The sequence below is a fragment of the Polyodon spathula genome, chromosome 15 (assembly GCF_017654505.1).
Source record: "Polyodon spathula isolate WHYD16114869_AA chromosome 15, ASM1765450v1, whole genome shotgun sequence".
NCBI lineage: Eukaryota > Metazoa > Chordata > Actinopteri > Acipenseriformes > Polyodontidae > Polyodon > Polyodon spathula.
Window position 1 is genome coordinate 5,897,498 of NC_054548.1, and position 22,849 is coordinate 5,920,346.

Sequence of the window (22,849 nt, forward strand, 5' to 3'; positions counted from 1 at the left end):
TTAACAGTGCCGTGGGAAATTGTAACTTGCTAAAACACAATACCTGTTAAAGCAGTTAGAACACAATATTTGGGATTTAGGCAGTACTATGGCAATTTCCTATCTTTTAATATAGACTTGTTTTTATTTAACAAGGTTTATTCAACAGAGAAGTCACAATGTAAACCAATTGAATTCCTTATTAATTATTAATGTTAACATACAACATTCAGATACAAGTTATATTATGTTTTGTGCAGTACCTTGCACAGTACATCCAAAAACAGGTACAAAATCAGATACATTTTCTTAGTTAAGCTTAGCCTACATAAAACGAGTTTAGCTACACTTGTGGTGCAAATTACTTTTAACTAAGGGTAAGAGTATACCTGACCATCTGCTGCTTAGACGAACTCCTGAAAGAAGAACAGCACCACATAGTGGAGTGGGGGGATACTGCACAGAAACAGCGGTCACTAACCCGGGGTTAAAGAGGCTCAGTGGTAATACCGCAAGATTAGGACAGGTGACGCTGTGAACACGTCGTTTGCGTTTCTTTCCACTTATTTCACCCAGGGTTCAAATTGTGTTGTAGTTACCGCTGCAGTTGGATCTTAGTTTGTTTTTAACCGGCGGTTTTCAGCTGGGTTAGGAGCGGGACATTTCAATTTTAACGTACTTAGCAGTGGTACAAGGACTTTAAGAAGAGAAACCGCTAGAATCCAATCATACAAAGCGCTCGTAACTAAATGTAAATATACAATAGTATGTTATGATTTAAAAATAAAATATTCTGTGCTCAGATTCCGTTGTCTTCATGATGTAATTGCGATGTAAACAAAAACAAGAATATTGTTTTCAAGGACTGAACGGTTGTTTTCAAAGAATACTGCAGAATAAATCTGACACGGATTCATCTTCACTCGAGGTTTTCATTTGTTTTCTGCCACGAACCAATGTAGTGTATAACCAGAGCACATACAACGAACATTTCAACAATCAGGTAATAACAAAATCTTGCTTTTAATGCATATTCATATCATTCAAGGGAATTAAAAAAATATATGATGATCTTACATGTGTTTATAAGCAGCAAGAAAGCTTTCACTACAATATTTGAACCAGCAGATTCATGATAAACTGTTGAGATGTGTTTCAATTTTCAAATATAAAAACAATTTTAGTTATTCCAAAAGATCTAGATTATACAGCGTACAGTTGTTGTTTCTTAATGAAATGTTATCCCAAAATGCACAAACGTGTTCTGCGTGGAGTTTAAAACGGGTTTCTTCATTTTAGGGTTTTTCTGATGTAACCTATGGTTTTCTTAGCAGAATGTACTTTGTACAGTGTCCCTTTACTGTACAGTAAGTATGCAGTAGGCCTGTGTATATTGGGTTTGTGTTTCATTATTGCATTTGAGCAACGTGAAATAAATCCAGGAATTCGAGTAAAAACTTAACTATATTTCAAGACCGAACATTGTCGTTTTTAGAAATCAGCTCAGCTACTCAAAGAAAGATCAGTGTTGTCTTTTATTTTAATCTACAGTTTTTACTTTTGTAAAACCAAAATTAGATTTATTCAACTACTATGCAGAAGGGCTATGTGAAACGCAATACAGTACTATACATTTAAGATTGTATATGAAGTGACACTAACATTGTACATTTTGTTCTCTCAGTTTATGCAGCTTATTTGGATTTAAGACATTTGAAGGAAGTCTGTACCATAACAGTAAAACAAAATGCCACCAAAGAGGACTAAAGATAGCAACGTCAATATATCAAGCTCCTTGGAGTCTGAGGATTTCAGTTTGGAAACTACAGTTCCCACTGAGGACATTTCTTCATCAGAGGAGCATGAAGGGAACAAAAAAGTCACCAGGCAGCTGATCGAGAGGAAAGAGCTGCTCCACAATGTCCAGCTTCTGAAAATAGAGCTCTCTCAGAAAACTCTAATCATTGACAACCTGAAGGTGGAATATCTCACCAAAGTGCGTGCCTAATGGATCTCTCTTGTAAATCTATAAATAGTGCTTGACTTGTATCCCTGTCCTAAAACAAATTTGGCAAATCAACAATACACTGGCTTGATGTGGCAAGTGTCATATAAGTCAGAATTACTTGGTTTTGAGGTTAATTGCTCTTCCTGTACTTACCTTATATAAAATAGTTTTATTGTATTTAATGATCTAGGAAAGAGTACAGGTGTATACAGTTTAGAAGGTGACTGCATTAGGTAATATTCATGTCAGAGGAGTAAACAGCGATGAGGCCTTAGAGAGTGTCGTCAGAATTTAGTTTTAAATCCGTCACTGCTTACAGTAGATCATTATCTAAACCCAGTGGGACAGATTGCTGTATCTTCTAGAACAGGGGTAGCCAACCCTGGTCCTGGAGAGAGTTTTATAGGTAACCCTTATTTCATCATCTTCTGAAGAATGTAAGCTGTTGATCAGTTTAGCAAATTCAATTAAATCAGGAGTGGTCAGCTCTAGTCCACAAGAGCTGCAGGGTGTTCAGGATTTTGTTCCAAAAAACTAGTCCACATTTAATTGTTCCAAGGCTTCAAAAAATGATGATTAAGGGTTGCCTATGGATTGTGGCTCTCCAGGACCAGGGTTGGCCATCCCTGCTCTAGAATGACATGCTTCTTAAAATCAAGGCAGGATAACACGCATTTGTCCACAGTATCAGTGTCTGGACAAACTCCATTCTTACATAGACTTTACATATAAGCCAATAATTAAGGCTTTGAAGTACTGGTAATTTTGAGGTCTGATTTTTGGTTTACTTGTAGATAGAGGAGCTGGAGGAGAAATTGAACGATGCTCTTCATCAGAAACAGCTGCTTGCACTACGGCTAGACAATCAACTCAAACTTGAGCAAGAGGAAACCAGGTCTGTCAATGCATTTACATGAGGTCCAGATCTCCAACCCTATTAGAGTATCAATAAAGTCTTTGGCATGTGGACATAAGTTTGTCCTACATTGTGTGTATTTTTTGTACTGTCAGTAGCAGCATTAAATGAATGCTTAGTCACAATTAACTTTAATTGGCCTTTTCTACAGAAAACAACAGGCATTAAGGAAGCAGGAAATGGACACTATTTTGTTGAGACAGAAGCAGCTGGAAGAGACGAATCTTCAGCTTCGAGAAAAAGCAGGAGATATCCGTCGTAGTTTGCGTGACTTGGAGCTCGCTGAGGACAAATACTTAGAACTGAAAGAGCTTCCAGAAGACCAGCTGTCAATTCCAGAATATGTCTCTGTGAGTATTGGTATATTTTATTTATGCCGTGCACTGTACTTTGCATATCCAGTTGTAGATATATTGTATACATATTATTATTATTATTATTATTATTATTATTATTATTATAGAAACCTTTTGTGTTGCTGTTGTTTTTCCATCACTTTAGTTCTGTAACTGCAGATCCTACAAAGGACACTAGGTGGCGACATAATACCAAATAGAAGTGGCACAAGCCAAGAGGAAACACTATAGTTAGTAGAAGGGTTCTGAAAAATGTGATATAGGCATAAAAAAAAAAAAGGAAGCTAAAGTTTTTTTCAGTGCTCTTTTCAAAATGTCCGCTCTAGTGCACTGATAGTGTAAGGATTATTGTTCACATTGTGAAACAGGTAAAACAGCAATAACAATCCATGATGTGGTGCAGAACAGACAAGCCAGAGCACATGATAGGTTTTTTTTTTTTTGTTCGCTCTCTGCAGTGATTTAGAGCACAGATATCAAACCCCAGTGCACTAGAGCAGACATTTTGAAAAGCGCTTTAAAGCAGACTTTATAGTTATAAAAAGTTGTCAGGATGTTAATGAAAAGCAATGACATGTACTTTATTTAAACAGTTGTAGCAACATGTGGGGACATGTAACTCTATATCTTTTCGAACCCCGCTGCTTACTCTTTCAACTCATCTGTGAATTGGACAAATGGGAGAGTAATGTAGTTGCAGGTTGTAAAGAGAACATTCTAACATTAAAAGTTAGATCATTGTTGCCCTGAAAATGAAAGATTGGGACACAGAGGATGTTGGATAACATGACATGACATTTCTGTATATTATGTCACAAATATCAGCACTTCAGTGGTGATTCCACTGTTTCTCTGTAGGAAAGGTCTATCTTTTTAACACTTTTCCTTCAACTATTTGCTAGTGTTTGATACACAAGGGTTTAAGGAAACAGTAGCCCATTTTTAAAATCATGTTGATTTACTGAAGGAAAGTACTGACACATAATTGAAAGCAATTCCTATTTAACTTTTTAGAACAAACAGTATTGCATTGAGGGTCCCTGTTAATGAAAATATTAAAACAGTTTAGGATTTTTGAAAATCGTAATTCATGTAAGAGAAATCAACCAATCACCATTAAGGGTTTAAAAAAAAAATCCTGCAGCTGTTGTGTTAATGTCAGACCAGTAGAATATTTCTGTCATTTCATTGGAAACAGTGTTGCAATTCATAATTGCATTTCCTATGAGTGAGTTCAATTATAAGTAGGGCTTCTGTTTTTTGTTTTTTAATAATTTCATTTTCCAGTGCTTTTGCTTTTTATATACTGTATGAAATTACTATTTTCAGTTACTTTCCAAAATGCTTGTGTGTTTTCTTGTGTCACAATATGTATAGTAACTCAGCAGTACTTGCACTTAAGTTGTACCTTCTTGCCTTTGCTGTCTTCCACAACACATTCTGCTGGGGTTTTTTACATTTTGCCCCAATTTGCCATTATTTTTTAAATTCTCCCATGACTGTAATATAGCTTTAAATCCTGTGAACAAAGAGTGACATTGCTCAACTCAACAAGGTGTATTTGTTTTTTTTAAATGGGAAAGGGGTGAAGTCAACGCGAATTGAGTAACCATATCCAGTGTTTTTCCGGTTTATCTGTTAAAACTGAAAAACAGAAGCCCTAATTATAAGGGATTTAAAATGCTGACTGTCTAAATAAGTATCTTGTGGGCCCCACCTATTGTAATACTGGTTCAATTTGTAGCTATTTGCAGGTCCTTGGCAACTGTCTTATGTTTGGAACAACAACTCTCAACAAAAATGGTACAATGGAACAAAATCTTTTTTTTTTCTTCTTTTATATCCAAAGTGGAAATAGCTCAGGTTTATCAAGCATATCGCCCATAATAATAGTAATAATAATAATCATTTTTATTTAGTGTCTTACATAGTGGACCACCATCACAAAGCGCTTTACAGAGGTGGGCTCTGAACTGTGAACTTTCCTTTGGAAGTGTGCCACTACATTTGCGGTACAGCCAGTCTGTTTATGTGGATTTAGTATTGACATTTTTCAAATAAATAATGTAGAGTAAACCTGTTGCCAGTTATTGTACATCGCTGGAGCTCCGTGTTTTTCGCATATACCAAATAGCACAAAATAAAACGAAATGCAGTAAACGAAAAATAATTATAAAGCAAACACAGAATTACATTTTTTAATTGGGAGGTTGATACAAAAAATAATTTAAATACATACTTGCAGTCGTAGTTGTCAAGGCTCAGCCGTTACCATGGACACAGTCCGAAGGGAAACGGAAGCTCTGACTAGCACTTGCGCAGATGTATAATTTGGAGCGAGTTGTTTAGTAATTTAAATTGATGAAAGAGAAGAGATGTTTGTTTCTAAAATGCCTAAACCGCACATAACAATTAAACCACGCAGCAAAGGGGATGTTTGCAGTTTATGCTGACAAAATAATGATGTGCCGATTTTAACTGTCAGCTGGAACGGGAGTCGAAAGATACCGTTGTTAAGCATCTGCATATATTATAGTGCGTGTGTATATATTGTGTGTATGTATGTGTGTGTGTGTATATATATAATCATTTCATGTTATTGTATTGTTGTAGAGGGCATGGCCAGTATTTACTGTAAATAGGCAGTCAATTAAGAAGAGTGTGGGACTGTGTTACCGTTAGTGCCACTAATGAGAAGTTATGGTAACAAAATTGATTTTTCTGTGCGAGTTCTCTTTATGTCAGTGTTTTAAAAAAAAGAATAATGTTTGATAAAAAAAAAAATGTCTGTAGTTAAAACATGATGTACACACCTGTTTGACTACAGTACTCTAATGGAAATTTATAATTTCTAGAAATTTCTCAGACATAATTTTATAAAGTTTTTTGTAGCAAAAGTTTTGCTTTTGTGGATGTGGAAAATGTTACAAGAAATAGATGTCTACATTTATTTATTTCAGCAGGTTTTTTTTTGCAGAACTCCAAAAATGCTAATTCAAAAGTATTCATACACTTTTATGCTATGCTAGTATTGTCTACAGTTTGTGCTAGAAATTTCAATATGATGCAGAACCTAATTCTAGCAAAATCTAGAAAATGCTGGATTATAGGTGAACATTATTAGAGTATAAAAGGGTTTGGCATTGGATGATTGCTGTCATTATCAATAAGTCAATATGGGGAAAAAAGTAAGAGCTATATGAAACCTTAGACAGAACCATTATTTATTGTCATAAAGCTGGAGAAGGATACAAGAAGATTTCCAAAAATGAATATCCCAATTTCAACTATTGTTTCAGTTATTAAGAAGCACAAGACTCGTGGTACAGTCACAATGCTCCCTCTATCTAGAAGAAAGAAGGCTCACTCACCAAGAACAAGTAGAATTTTGAAGAAGGTTAAAAACAATCCGAGATTGACTGCCAAAAATATTCAAAGTGAATTGGCTGCAGGTGGGACTGGGGTTTCCATTTCAACCACAGGTCGAGTATTGAACGGTGAAGCTCTCAATGGTCACGGCCAAGGAAAAAGCCACTCTAAGGGAAACGTCGCACGGACAGTCGTTTTAGTTTGCAAAGTTTAGTTAGTTTTCTATTATTTTTGCTGTTCACAAGCTAATCTAATATTGTGATGAAAGAATGAGACATGTGTTATGTAGATCCACGAAAGAGTGTGTTTAGTACCAGGTCTATTTAGGATTGCTTTTTTAAACGTTTAAACTGTAGGATTAAAACATGTTTAAATGTTAACCTTTTTAAAAATATTTAGAACCAGTCATCAATCATGAGAAGCCCTCCAATAGGGTGATTACTTTTTATAAACGTACAACATTGATGTGTACAGTATGCAACTACAGGTGTACAGCATTTATTTGTATATGAAAAACCCTGAACAAAGCTTGCATATTTTTTACTCAAAATACTTAAACACATGGGTAACCTTTAGCATTCCTATTAAGTACCAGATTTGAAGGGAAAGAAGAAAATGAACACCCTCAGACATATGCTGGTATAAGTAAAACAGATTGCCCTTTGGAACAGGAGTTGTTGAAAGCTTCTGACCATTTTGGAAATGGACTGGAAATATAACCACCATGTGGATGTTTTTATATGTGGTGCCGGGGGAATCTTCCACATATGCAGAAACAAACAAGCTATGGTTCGTTTGCAAGTGAAATGAAGTAGTTGGTTTCACATTGCATTTGAGTTTGTGAGATGACAGTGATGTGCAGATGTTATCAGTTTCTGTATAGCAGCAATGTGTGTGGTCTGTTTTTGTCAGCTAGCAAAGTAGCATGTAGGACCTATCAGTTAATTGTAGAAAAACATAACATCGATTGGGGAAAACAAACCGAACATCTGAGATGTATTTGTGTTGCCTGTTAAATATATTAGAAAAGACATTCACCACTCTAAGTTTGCATAATTTGTTTGTAAAGCAAATAACAACCTGTTAATGCCACAGAACAAGCAACATACCACTGTTAATGCTACACAAATAAAATGGTAGTGACCCTCCCCTTGACACATACATAGAGAATAAACTGTCAACGTTCATGGAGTAATGAAATGATATACACTTGAGGCACCCTCTAGTTATCGGTTAGGTATTACTATGCATGTTTTAGTTGCATTGTTCAAGGTCTGCTGGCTATATGGAATTGCTATGTTGTGTGTAGTCTTTGCAATAATAAATACGTTTTAAAGGTCTTTTACTTCAGAACAATTATTATGGAAATCACTAAATACAATCACTGATTTATGCATTTGTAATATAAGTGCATTATTTTTCTGTTCAACCAATACAAAAACACTGCTTTAATGAGTCAGACTGCTTATGTAATCAAAATGAAAGTATGCACATAATAATGACATAACACATGTATGACATAATAACACAGTGAGGGTCTAAATTTGGAAAATGAATAAAGAACGCAACCCTTTCTATTTGATCTGTTGAGTAAGACCCAGACTATATACCCATTTTATATATAAGCAACAACCATGAAAATGTTTTCACTAGGCAATTGCTCTACTGTATTTTCATAAACTACAATAAAAACAAAACGTGAGCTTGGAACCACAAGGTATTCATTGTTGGTCAGTTCCCTTTTCACCTGGTAATCTTCTATTTCAGGGCACTTAATTGAATTGATCATTTGCTTAATTAGACCTTTTTAAATTGTTTTCAGTTCTTGAACAGTTGCATATTTCAAGTTAGCTATAACATTTGATAAGTAACATTTAGTTCAGTAATTGAGAGCTCGGTTTGAATGAAAACCAGCAGCCACAGGGTTTCAGAAGCCCTGTTCTGTATGCTAGAATAAAATCGGGATGTATCTCCATCACCACATGTTGGATAAGAGAAGAAACTCCACAGGAAATGTTTTCAAATTTTAAGAGTGCTCGCTTGACATGAACTCTAAAGGTGACTTTCCAAGCCGTTATAAATGGTTAGACATTGTCTTCTTTGTTAGTAGCATTATAAAAAATAAATGGTATGTATTATTATTTTTATTTTTTCCAGGTCAAATTCTATGAAGTGGTCCATCTATTAAGAGCAGAGGTGGGTGAACTGCAGGCAAAAAAAAACAGCCTATCGGAGGACCTTGACAGCCATAGAAGTGAGCTGAAGTCATTAATGGAGGTTAGTACATAACTTAAAGCATGAGTGTTTTATACCTTGTTGAGTAGAGTGTTTAATTTTCTAAAACTAGCTAAAACCTCTCTGCAGTGACATTCTTCGCAGATGTGGAATACACCTTATTGTTGTCGTGTGTGGCAGAATATCAGTCTGTATACCTCAAGACGCTGTATGTAACTGCCCCTCACCCTAGGGATGAATCCTTGTTGTTCACCCAAAAAAAGAAATCCAGTTACTAGTAAATTCTTGCATTCTACCTCTAGAGCTACAATGAAGAGAGAAGAATACGGTCAGAGCTAGAAGTTAGATGTCAGCGGTTAACCCTGGATTTAGCTGATACAAAGCAGCTAATTCAGCAAGGGGACTATAAGCGGGAAAATTACGACAGAGTGAAGCGGTAAGTTAATCTAGGTGTAGTGGGTGGGTGTGTGTTTCATTTTAGCTTAGAATTTTCTGCCCATTTTTATTCGTTTGACAGTTGCAATGCTGTATGTATTTGTTTTTAATACCGTGACTGTACAGTGTTCTTTAGATTTCCTTTAATAGCTGTCTAACTGTTATTCTGTTTTCCAGAGAAAGAGACTCTCTTGAGCAAGATATTTCAGACCTTAGAAAACACTTTGAAATACTTGAAGTGACACACAAAGCACAAACAAAGGAAAGGAATGACTTCAGCAAAGAGGTACATTTCAGACTTTTTTCTACCATTATAAAAACAATCCCAACATCTGTTAAATAACAAACGTTCACAAATAATTAGTGAAACATTCCGATTCATTTTTCTGGAATTAATGGCAAATTAGATGATATTACATGATTTTATTTGAAGCTTTAGTTCATGGTTTGATTTTGGCACGGCACATAAATGGAAAGGCACAATTTTGTGCTGCTATGAAAATGTAATACCCCTTGACACTAACAAAATGTGAGAATGAATTCCTTTGATACTGTATTGTGTTATACAGGTGGTTACCCTCCAGCAGTCAGTCACTTTACTACAGAAGGATAAAGAGTATTTAAATCGTCAAAATCTGGAGCTCAGTGTGCGATGTGCCCATGAAGAAGATCGTTTGGAGAGGCTTCAGATTCATCTTGAAGAAGCAAAGAAAGCCCGGGAAGAAACATATGAAAAATATGTGGCATCAAGGTGAGCACTTCCATTTGTGGTTTGTATTTGTTTGTTTAATCTGTACGGTCATAGAATTCTTCCAATCCTAGCAGTAGACAGTGAGACTTTTTTTTTTAAATGTGCTTTAGATCCAGGAAAACCTCTTTTTATGAGATCATGTCTGTGCACCTTCATGACGATAACATAAAGCAACCCGGCTTTGCAAAGTTTATACAGCTGTAGTTAATAACATAATCTGTTGCATAGAAATGTTCTAAGGTTGTCAGGAAATGTATATTGGTAAATTTGTTAACCTTTTTTGGTTTCTGTATAGGTAATCTGACTTAATTTTATTTATTTATTTATTGTTTTAATATTATAACTTTTAAATCTTTACAGAGACCATTGCAAAACAGAATACGAAAACAAACTCCGTGATGAACTTGAACGAATTAGAATTCAAACTAATCACGAAATTGACAATCTTCGTAGCACATCAAAAGAGATGTATGAACGTGAAAACAGGTAAGGATTCAATTCAGCTATCCACTTTTCTATCCATATGTCTTAACTGACCTTGTATTCCATTTGTTTAGTGTTTTTTTCTTTTTGATTTATTATTTTTTTAACAAGCCTTACAAGCATTTGTTATGGAGCTCTTTTCAGACTCTTAAATTGCACATGCTGTATATTTAGTTTGTAACACATTGTCACTTAGTGTTGTATTAGCTTCCTGAAGTGAGGCAGTGGATGTGACAAACTGATTCCATTTAGTCAGATACTACACTGTACTATTCCACCTCAAATTGTAATCCCCATGCCAACTCCTTAAAATGAGTTCAAATAGCCTGAATGGAACACCACTACTTTCTTGTAGATTGATATATAAAGAAAAGGGGCTTCAGGTTAACTCTGTCTAGGATATAACTCCATGTATTGTGTTTTATTGATGATTTACATTTTGGTGTAACATGCATTGCAGCGAGTGGCTGGCTGCTCTCAAGCAGTTCCTTGCCCCCAGTAATATGAAGTAAACTAGGATGACGTACAGGTATGGGAGTTTCACCAGGTTGTATTTCAGTGAGTTGGGGTTAAAGGCGGTAATCTTTCATTTGACACACATTTTCTTTTACATAAGAAATAGTAGCGGACAGTCTGACTACTAGAGCCTGTTAAGGTGCACCTGGATTTTGCTCAAAGTATCTTACCACATATATATGAAAAGTGTAAAAAAACACAATATTGAGTAACTAACATTTTGAACCAACTTGTTTTTTTAAAAGGAGGCATTTCACAGGTAACAGAAATAATGGGAGCATTGTATTTATCCTGATACAAAGTATTTCATTTTCCTCGTTCATGATTCAATTTGTATTTCTGTGCTAGAAATTTGCGGGAAGCGAAAGATAATGCTGTTGTAGAGAAAGAAAGAGCTGTTCAAGCTGAAAAGGATGCTCTAGCGAAATATGACCAGATTTTGGAACAGTAAGTAACATTTTAAAATATTTCTCGTTCTCTGCACTAAAACATATAGATACCTGACAGAATTATTTTGAGGATATTTGTAACATAAAGCCTTACAAAAATGATGTCAAAATACTGAGTATAAATAAAAATTCCTTAAAGAACATTACTTCATATGACTCTGAAAGGGTACTCTTATCTAACACTGCACAGAGGACCACTTGGCATCCTGAAAACATTGCAGGTATGTGACGTGTAACTAGTGACATTTTGTGTGTGTGTGTATTCATATCCAGCAGATATTCAAATGTGAACAATCAATATGATGATTAGGTAATGACTGAACAGGCCAACCTAGTTGGTAGGAAAATATGGCATGGCCAAATCAAGTGCTTAATTAAGTCATTGAACTAACCCAGCTGTATGTAATGGGAAACAAGCTTTCATTACCTGTCTGAGAGGTGCTGCACTAAGCCCTGCGAATGCCCTGAGATTTTTGTTTGTGTAAATGTATCCAGACATCCTGATAACGGGTGTATCACTTGGTGACCCCGTTGGGTATCTTTTTTTTTTTTGTGGTTTTAGGGACAGTATTTACTTTTGTTAGCATAATAAATAGTGTAAAAAGTGCTAAATCGCATTGCTTGTGTCAAAGGCATTTTCTGTTTTTGTTTTTTGTTTTTTCCTGCACGTGCCATTCACTCTCAGATCCTCTGATAAATCATCCTGTCGAATGATTTCCCCTAATACTACAGTCACCTAAGAGTAGCAGGTATATGTATAGGATAAATAGAGGCTACACCATGAATGTATATATACCCCATTCACACAGAATATGCACGGCTGCGTGGAATTTGTTTCATCTCATTCACATAGCCAAAAATGTGCTACTACTCAATGCTGGTAAGTCTTTTACACAGCTATTAGAATAGAATCCTTGTGCTTCAGTTACGTCACTGTTGTCATACTAACAGACCAAGTTGTATGGTGTTTGATTTTATTAATAAATCATATGTTTATCTGCAACTAGCCGTTAAAAGCCAGTGTACAGGAGATTTGGGAGCAATGTAGGTTGCGTAGTTTAGTAGGAAGATGCTATACGTTAAGAAGGAAGAGATTCCAGATGTTTTTAAAAACTGTTATTTTTAAATGTTTTGCATAGTGGATGCTCATGTAAAAGAATTGCCACCACGGTGAGATATTTTGGACTGAAACACTCCCCTGATACTGACAATGAGTAGAGAAAACAGCTTTTAAAACGTAAGGTTAGTACCACAGTTGAGTCGCATGGGATAGAACACAACCCCACTCTAGCGGCACAGTGCTGTTATAACCTCTTCACACAGAAGTTCTACAGTGCTGTAATATTTGAGAACTGTAACCAAACTTAGAACAACTATTTTCATATCTGATGCCTAGAGACTAATGCATGCCTTTGTTTCATCTGGAATTATTTAATGCACTTTTTTCTGTTGTCCCAAAATGTGTGGTATCCCACTTCCAGCTTTTTCAGAATACCGCTGCTAGAATTCTGACTAAAAACATATTACCCCTGTTTTGGCCTCTTTACACTGGCTCCCTGTGCAGTATAGAATTGATTTAAGATTTTGCTGTTAACTTAGAAGGTCCTGAATGGATTAGCACCTAGTTATTTGCAGAAGTTACTCACCCCATATCTTCCAATCCGCACTCTTGAGATCACAGGATGCGGGGCTGCTGGTTATTCCTAGGGTCAACAAAAGCAACATGGGAGGAGATAGGGCTTTTTCTTGTAGAGCTTCTAAATTATGGAATACTCTGCCTTCATTTGTCAGGGAAGCTGGGACCCTTCTAGTTTAAGTCAAGACTTAAAAACAAACTTTTAGTAAATGGCTTATCTTAGTGGGTTTTACTGTAACTTTAAAATTGCTGCTTTTGTATTATTATGTGTATACTTTTATTTAAATATGTTATTTAAATGGTCTGATTGTGGCAGTTGTATTTGTGGCATTGTGCCTCAGAGGAGAGAGCGAGCAGAGAAGATCTAAAACGAAAGGAAAAAGAAGACAATGCTACTCGTGCTTGGACGCATCAGCACAGTGCTTGTTTTGTGTTTGAGATCTGTTTTGTTAAAACTTTTATTTTTGCTCAGTGAGTAGTGTTTTTTTGTTAAAATTTAATTTATTTTTGTTGAATAAAAATGATGCACAAAACCCCTTTTCACCTGTAGTGCCTGCCTGTGTGTTCTGTCAGCTGTCTGGTCTGGGGTCGTCATCAACCCTCAGCTACCCTGTCACAGGCATGCTATACAGATGTGTTGTGGTTTGTTCTTTTTTTTGTGCTATGTACTGTACGTCTGTTTAAAAAGTGCTGTATAAATGCAATAAATAAAACCATCTCCTGAGGTGGTTTAATACCGGCATAAAATATGCTAGCACAGATTTGTTATAGGCAGTACACACACAGACACAAATGCTGTGTCAGTACCGGCACTGTGCCATCATAACTATTCTGCGTGAATGGGGTAATGGAGTACTGTAGTTATTCCACTAATGATAGCTGAATTACCTATGAGCCTCCAAAGGGTTGTTTACAGCAATCCTAATGACTGAAGTAACTACAGGAATTTCTGAATGTTCATGTAACACGGATAATTACGAAAAAGAAAGCCTAAGTTTAAGCCACTGAATTCTGAGAAATGCTTTCCTTCGATCAAGATCTGCAGGGGTTATATATATATATATATATATATTTCACGTTCACTCAGGACCACTGTGGAAAAAATGTGATGCTAGATATCTTCACGCTGGTACTGTTTAATTAAATATGCATTCATTCAGCGTAATGGTAAGAACTAATTTTGTGTTTTAGGAGTTTTAAGAAGGAGCTAATTGAGTGTGGCGTAAACTGTTTTTAATGTATGTCTGTGGGTTACGTTATATTTGAGTGTAGTGTATTTAAAAGGAAAATTACACTGTAGCCCAGGCATTGTGGTCACATTGAAGTCGGCTTTCCTTCATTATACTAAATAATTTTTTTATTTGGGTTTGTGGGCTTTAAATATGTTATAATTTTTTGAAAAACTACTGCCTAAGAGCTTTATCTTTTAAAATGTCTGCATAAAAATACTGGGTTGTTTATAAACTTCTGTGGTGTAATGTAGCAGTGCTGCCTTTAATAAGGATAAAAAGTCATTGCAGTATTTTCATTAATTGTTTGAAAGCTGGAAATGATTTTAAAGCACAAAATTACATAATCCCTACAAACACAAATCTGAACTGCTAAACAAAATAAATGCACGCCAATGGAAATGTTCAAGCCATTCTAGCCTTGTCTAAAGAAGCAAATTTACAAACTATAAGTTAATACATGGTGTGTAAGGTGTCTCGATTATTATTGTTGTTGTTACTATGATGGAGTGACATTTATACACAACATATAAGATGTACTGGCATTTTGACAAACCCTTAACTGTTTTTGATTGGTTTCTCATATAGGATTTTAAAATAGTTTCTTTCCAGATAATTCAAGACTGACCTCTGTTAAGAAAAGCACAATTCTCAAGTTTTTCAAATTTTAATGTATTTCTTTAGTTTTACTTCACAACTGGTAGATATAGTTTTTTTTTTTATTTGAAACAGATATTTGCCTTAAAGTCACAGAAAGCAGAAGTTTAATTTTTCCCACTATATATTTTATATGTGCCAGTACAAAAATTCTCCTTAAGCAATGACCATTTGCAGTGTTGCTGTTTTTATATTGTTCTGTTTGCTATACAATTGCTGACCCCTACAGACTATTTGCTTCATTAACCAATAGCATGACAAAATAAACACTACAGATTTAAAAAAAACAGAGATGATTCATTTTTTTTCTCTGGTGGGATTGATAGCTGTGTATTAGTATACAAAAGGGACTGATATGTTTGTATTTAATTTTGTATTTAACAGGAGATCCTGCCTGTCAGTGTTTTTTAAAGCTGTAATTTCAGACTAATGCACATCCCATTCCTCAGAAACATGCCTGACGTTTTGTGCTTCCATTAGTTACATGTCTTAAAATGTTCTAGCACAGTGCTGTGTTCTACTACTAAAGAATTCTATGTCGTGCAGGACTCCTGTGTAGTATAAAAATACTTATGAATTAAGTTTTGTACTTAGTAGCCAAGACGGCAGCAGGACGGTAACTAGCATTAAATCTATAAAGAAAAGTGCTACGCTAGTTCCGTTAGATTCACAGTTGTATTTATAACAGTGTCTCAACTATTTTATACTCCAATGTTATTTGTATTGGTCCTGTGTAATGTGGAAGATGCGCAAGACAGATTGAAAGTAAATGGTCCAATTTCTTTGCGCTGTGCCTCATAACACTTATAGGGTTATTACCTCATGTTAATCACACCACCTGTCATGTCTTAACTGTATTCCCTCCAACCCCCATTACAGACGATAACCTAATGTTACCTAATTTTTAAATCTAGTTTTCTAAAAGAGTTGTTTTGGGTTTTTTGGGGTTTGTTTTGGTTAAGAATGCTGTGATTGTATGCTTTTAGATAAGCACTAACTCTCCTGTAGAAACTGCATACCTAGTTGTAATCCTGCTATTGTTTCCTTAACTAAACAAGGTGAAGGGGATTAAGTAAATAAAAAGCAAACGGTTTAAAACAAAATGGTACACCTGTAAGGCTTCAGACATTTAATGTTTTATAAAGTAGAGAATTTCATTTATTTATTTATTTATTTTTAATAAAACAAACTTTAAAAGTTTAGGTAAAACAAAAACCTGGTAGGACAATGATACTCTGTGATGATGGAGCTCCTGTATAAAGTTTATAGGACCCTTCTGTGAACCAGTTTAATTACAGCAGTCTAATTTTTATATGTGGCAGATGATTAGAGTACATCATTATTAGAGTTCCATCAGCAAACTTTGCAAAGCAGACCATTTAAAAAAGGAAAATATTATTTAATCTAATCTAATACATGCATATCCACAGTATGTGTGGTCAGAAGTAACTAGTGACTGTTATTGCCTCCAGAGGATTATGACTTTTGAAACATGTCTAACAAAATCCACAATAACCCAGACAGTTTGGGTCTGATTTTCAAAGCTTTGTACTCTTACTTTGAGTAATCTCTGATAATAATGCCCCGGAACTGCATGTTTACCTAAACAAAATAACTTTACTTGGCAAAAAAGAACATTTCATTTAAGTTGGCATGCAAAAGCGAGGTAGATTTTAAACTTTTTGAAATCTATCAAATTTGTAAATCTACTCAAATCCACTTACCAAGTTTTTGAAAATCAGCCACCATAATATGTAATGAGCAAGATTCAAGTACTGATATTTTTTAGGATTAATAAAATGGGAATATTATGTAATTCAGTAGACATCCATACATATGCAGATATATACCAAAACTTTGGGAAGTTTTCTCTCTTGAGCAAAAACTTTCGGTTGGGGAATCTGGGGTGTTTACACAACCACTGCTCCTCAAAAATAAATAAATAAATAAATAAATTTTATGTTGTGTGTGTGTGTGTGTGTATATATATATATATATATATATATATATATATATATATATATATATATGTGTATAATATATATATATATATATAGCCTATACAGTGTGTATAAATATAGATAGAGAGATATCAGATTCCCCAATAAAAAGCTTCTGAAAATTGTTACAAATGTTTTAAAGATGTCTAAAAAATATTTTGTACATTTTCTCATGTTCTTTCATAAGCTTTTGAAAAAAATAATGTCTCTTAAGGTTACACTCCCTTGTTCTTTTGGCAGCCAGTGTAAAACTGAAAAGGGATAAAACAAGTCTGCTACCTCCCTTGTCACGTTTCTATTATAAATAAAAAAAAAAAAAACAATGGCCTACCTAGGGGAGCACCTCCCACCATACTCTGGTGTGGCTAATATAATTGAAATTGTTGCAGCAAAGAATGTAGTTTTGACGGAACTGTTTTTTCAAGTAAACTGCTGGACTTGTGTAACAAGTAATTTGCTTTGCAGCTACCCAGAAATCGGCTTTGCAATGACTGCAAAGAAAGTGGGTAACATAACCACCTATATGTTAGTGAAATATTAGGCAAGTCAATTCCCAGGGGTTGCGTCTTGGCAGCCTTGACACACAAGGATTCAATATAAAAAAAAAAAGTGGTTTTCTTTGGTATCTCTACATATTGTTGGTGAATGGGTAACAGGCTTGATCTCTTCTGCCTGCAAAGAGTAATGGGGGTATGTGTAAGGCATTATGCTGGGTCCACTTTATTTTGGGGCTTAAGCTGGAAATGTACCTGATCACATAATTAAAGTATAATTTTTCCCTTACAGTACTAGGTCCTTATTCTCATTAATCTTCATAGATTTTTTTTTTTTTTTTTTTTTTATGGTTCAAATGACATTTTAGGGCTTGTAGCAGGGAAGAAGCACTGCTGTTGTAAATAGGGCTGTTTCACAGGGATGGGGTTAAATCTGCCCCTGCAAACAATCACAGGTGTGGCCATTTCCCAGTTAGGTAATTGATAATTAGGTGAGTTGTGAACTGTTTTGTTTGATATAGTGAAGGCGATGCCCAGCATATGTTGTTTTTTTTTTTTTTTGGGGGGGGGGGGGGGGGGGGGTCCTCTCACTTCTCGCACCGTGTGTGGCAGGATAGTGTCACAGCCCAAGCTGTTACCAGCAGAGACAGAAGCTGCAGTTCAAGCCCTAAAGCAGTGCTTCCCTGACTTTTTTTTTTCTTTTTTTTATATCTGAGGACCACACAATAAACTGTATAGTTGCATGAAAAATAAGCACATAAAAAAGATCGCTGTAATAGTCAACAACTTAATGAAAAACAGTTTGTCTTGAAAATGTCTGTTATGATAATTCTATGCTTAATTCTAAAGCCCTACCTCTTGTTCGTTGTATTTTTCACACCTCTTTATAGACGTGCATATTGATTAAATCCTGTCCTGATCACTCCTCTTATCACCAAACTCCTTAGTAATGTGATCCAAGTCATTATTTTATTACTATAACATCTCAAATAGTTCTGCAAATGTCTGTGATAGTCTTTGAGCGCTGGATGCGGAAGCAGCTATCTCCTTTGTTTGTGTCCGTGTTATCTCTGTGGTGCATGGTGCTATTAGATACGCCCCTTTTTTTTCGGGCTTCCATCTGCTCCTGTCGGTCTCACTCGACCATTAAAAGGTTTTCTCAGCTTTCTCCGGAGAAAAAATGACTAGAGATCTGTGCTTTACGTCTTTTTAATGTCAGACATGGTTCGACATCAGACTGGAAAGGGGGAAGAGTAATTAGACCGCAAAGGGTTAAATAGAGCTGGGTGTTGTGACATCAGACTGGAAAGGGGGAAGAGTAATTAGACCGCAAAGGGTTAAATAGAGCTGGGTGTTGTGAAACATGAGGCTGTGTTGGCGTATGAGGTGACCCAAGGGAAGCATGTAGATATTGAAGACAAGGGGCCCAAGAACAGATCTTTGGGAGACACAAGTGACCAGGTTTGAGAAACCACTGCATCCAGCATAGAAAACAGACTGCATGCATCCAGATAGGTAAGAGGACATCCAGGAGAGACAAGTTCCAGAGAACCCAGCATACTTCTGAAGGCGGTCAAGAAGAATGCCATGAGCTATGGTGTCAAAAGCGGTGGCAGCCAAGGAGGTCAAGCACAGAGGGAGCACCAGCGTCAGCATTAAGCAGGAGATCATTCACAATCTGGAGCAGAGCAGTTTTAAGTACTATGAAGCGGCCGGAAGCCAGACTATAGAGATTCAAGCAGATTGTTATCCACGAGAGGTTTCATCAGCTGACTGGCTACAGCCCTTTTGAGAGTTTTGAAGAGAAAAGCGAGATTGGAAATGGGACGGAAATTAAATAAGACAGGGAGTGTTTTTTGAGTACCAGTGTAACTCGGGCAAGCTTAAGGGCAGCAAGAACCAAGCCAGAGTCCAGGGACAGGGTGAGAGTGTAAATAAAGTTGTTCTAATTAGACCAGTCTTGTTTACACAAAAATGTTGGCCTGCATTGTTCATTTATAAACCACACAGATCATCTCCTCGGACAATCCTTTTTCAAGTAAAGCAATAATTTTAAAAAAGACCACCTGGACTTTCTCATCTTGAAACGTTCTCTAACAATGACTTTGTCTAGAAGAGTCATATACAATCCAGTACACAAAAACGTATACTGCTGCGCTGAATAATGATGCTTATTGCCCCGTTATGTTCTGTGTGATAAGTCACATAAATTGCAGTATATAAGGCATTGATCTAAAATGTACAAATATACTATTGCACAATTGTAGTAATTTAATTACAGGGTTGTACACAGCAACTAATCTGATCATTCCCATTTTTACTGTCACACAAGAAAATTGCTATGGCATTAGTTTTCTTTTGAGGTTGCAAAAACTTGTTGTACAAGTTAATCAAGTTCCTCTTAAGATGTGTGTTTACACTTGAGCACAGACCTAAGCTGGCTTTGGCCCCATATGCGTACTTAGCCTCTGAACCTTATAGCATTCAGAACAGAAAATGGCAGTCCTTTGCACTTCGCACACTCCTCTTGATAGTAAGGGTGTGTAAAAATAGAATATTATGTAACCGGTAAAGTTTCAGTTAAGGCAAGCGTCTGGAGGTAACTGCTTATGTGATGGTACCAGTGCTGAGGCAAGTTAATTGCAGTATATCTGACATCCTTTTGCTTTGATGCGTCATGTTGACTTAGAATGTTCTGATCACCAGTTACAAGCAAGAAATGTTGCCTGCATTGTTAAATGAAACCTGGACCAAACCTTTTTGACATTGTGCTTTGGAAAATTGGTTCACAGTAATTCTATAAAAAAAAATAAGTAAATACAATTGTATTGCCATTTTTCACATGAATTAAAAAACAAACTGTAGAGAACTACAGTAGTGACTAGAAATAAAGCTACAATGGGTTTAATGAGTGTTGAAATGTATTTAGTTTTGAGGGCGAGGCATTTGGTTCGAAGTCAAGTTTGAAGTCATATCATCTAAAAATGTAACACAGAATGAAAACAAATATCCTATGTTCACTTTCTGCAAAGACAGAATACTGTAAAGTGCACTTGAAGCATGTCGCTTTGAAATTTGAGAAGTCTGTGTACCTTATCTCTCAGATCTTTAAAGAGCCTGTGTTGGTTATTGATTGTAGCAGGGTAGTAGGAAAGCCCTGCTATTTAAACTGTGTTTATATGTGGAGGACGAGAGCGAGAGGAGAGAGGAATTTGAAAAAAAAAAAAAAAAACAAAACATATAGGATCAGTGAAGCCTGACCTGGGTTTTGTTATTGTTTAGTGTTTGTGATTTATTTTTGTTTAAATATTTTGTTTCGCTCTGTGAGCAGTGTTTGTTTGTTTAAATATTTTATTTATTTTTGTATTAAAATAAAACTGCGCAAGCACCATTGCACCGTACCTTCAGTGCTCTGTGTTTTCAGTTCCTCACTCTGGCCTGACGTCACCGCTCAGCCATTGCCAGCCACATGTGTATTGTCAGTTTTGTTCATGACTTCTATAAATGAACTAAGCTGGTTCGACTGAATAAGTCTACCATTTATCCTGTCCTTTAAAATGTCAGATTTTTATGATGTTGAACAGTCTTGAGAAAAGCAACCTATTATTTTTAAAGTCTCTGAAACACCAGTCTTAGTGTAGACAGAAAGATTATTTCAAAACAATGCCTGTAATTATTGGCAGTTCCTTTGTTCCTGAGGATTGCAAGTTAAATTAAAAAAAAAAAAAAAAAAAAAAAAAATGATGTCCTCCTAAAACTGATTTTAAAAAGTGTAAAACACGCAAACCGTCTGTTCCCATGATTATACAATTGTTATGTCTTTATTTGTCTTTAGTATCTAGACTTACCTGGATTTGTATATAATACACCTGGCACTATATGCTTGAAATGTCAAGTTTTTCTGGCTCCATCATTAAGCACTGTTTAATCCTTTTGGCACAAAGCTAAATTCCACTCCTTTCAATGCTAGATAGTTGTTGATAGTTCCACAGGATGATTTTCTCAACAGAATATGTGTTTTTTTTTTTTTTGTGATCCCACCACTTTTATTTATTGTAATTATAGCTACACTATACAGTATAATCTACATTTGTGTGATGTTGGAGCAAGCATGTTTTCAGTGTGGTTTGAATCTAGTGTAGTGTAAACTCCTTTGTATGTTTATACATATGCATGATCATCAGCTGTGAGTTCAAATTAAGTCATTTGTTAAATGGTGAAAAACTACATTCTGCATTTAATATATACAGTAGTACATAATTCTACCAAAAATAATACTAGAAGTGCACTGCCTTTCTGCGCACTACAGACGTGTGTTAGATATTTAAAAAGCGGGGGAAAGAAAATTCTAAAAATGCACCCCAATCGCTCTGTAGGGAGACTATATGTAGGCTTTTTAAGATATTCATTTTGTTCACTGTTCTTCATTGTATTTCTCATTGATCATATTTCCACATTACCCAAAGTACAAGATTTGTATTCCTTCTAAGCATTGCAAGCCTTATTTGTTCATGTTGGTGGACAGTTGTGTTGCATTGCTGTAGACACATGCCTGAGATTCCAGCAGACCTTCACTACAGTTGTTAAGCATACTCTGAGTTTTTATGCAAGGGAAAAAGATTGCTCGCATTCATATAAGAGCTGGTTTGTGAGCCAAAAATGACAGATGCTGTGCTGCAGCTGAGATGTAAAGGGAGTTGATGAATCACTCGCTCGGCTCTATTCTTGGATAAAGAAGAAAATGAAGTAGCGTTTTAAATTCTTCGACTATGGCTTGGTTTACTTGCAAAAAAAAAGTCACTATTTTGGATTTGGGTTTACATGTAGTTTTCTTTTAGGGAGAGAAATTCTGATTTTAAAATATGTGAGGGTAGATTTAAATGTTTGTCAGTGTTCCAGTTTGGCTTGTGCAACGACTCATACCACTGACCATCAAAAGAAATACATTAAATAAAAGCAAGGGAAACAAAACAAAAATCCAGACATAGCGGTGTGTGTGTGTGTGTTGTGTGTGTGTGTATATATATATATATATATATATATATATATATATATATATATATATATATATATATATATATATATATATATACTAAATGTTTTATTATATACATATTATACACTTACATAGATAACATAACCATGGTTTTTAAACCTGGTTTATTTAAAAACAAAACTCTAGCTCCAACACAGATGCTGTTTTAGCTAGATCATTGCAAACCACAAATGTTCTGTAGGGTCCTGTTAAGAATGTAGAATATGGTATTGAAGCATCTTGTATGGTGATCAAAGTTTGGTTGATTTTTTAAATTTCTCATTTTATTTCAAACACAACA

The 22,849-nt window shown here is 35.5% G+C and overlaps 1 protein-coding gene across 1 annotated transcript in view; it reads left to right on the forward strand.

The window, feature by feature from the left end:
* Positions 1–583: 583 nt before the first annotated feature.
* Positions 584–22,849, forward strand: part of pibf1 (progesterone immunomodulatory binding factor 1) — a 45,041-nt gene continuing 22,775 nt past the window's right edge. The window contains exons 1-10 of the mRNA XM_041272643.1: positions 584–982; positions 1,664–1,975; positions 2,782–2,882; positions 3,055–3,253; positions 8,786–8,905; positions 9,166–9,299; positions 9,476–9,584; positions 9,868–10,049; positions 10,410–10,535; positions 11,397–11,495. Coding sequence (XP_041128577.1) covers positions 1,727–1,975; positions 2,782–2,882; positions 3,055–3,253; positions 8,786–8,905; positions 9,166–9,299; positions 9,476–9,584; positions 9,868–10,049; positions 10,410–10,535; positions 11,397–11,495 — 1,319 coding nt within the window. The 5' untranslated portion in view covers positions 584–982; positions 1,664–1,726. The remainder of the gene's footprint in view (positions 983–1,663; positions 1,976–2,781; positions 2,883–3,054; positions 3,254–8,785; positions 8,906–9,165; positions 9,300–9,475; positions 9,585–9,867; positions 10,050–10,409; positions 10,536–11,396; positions 11,496–22,849) is intronic.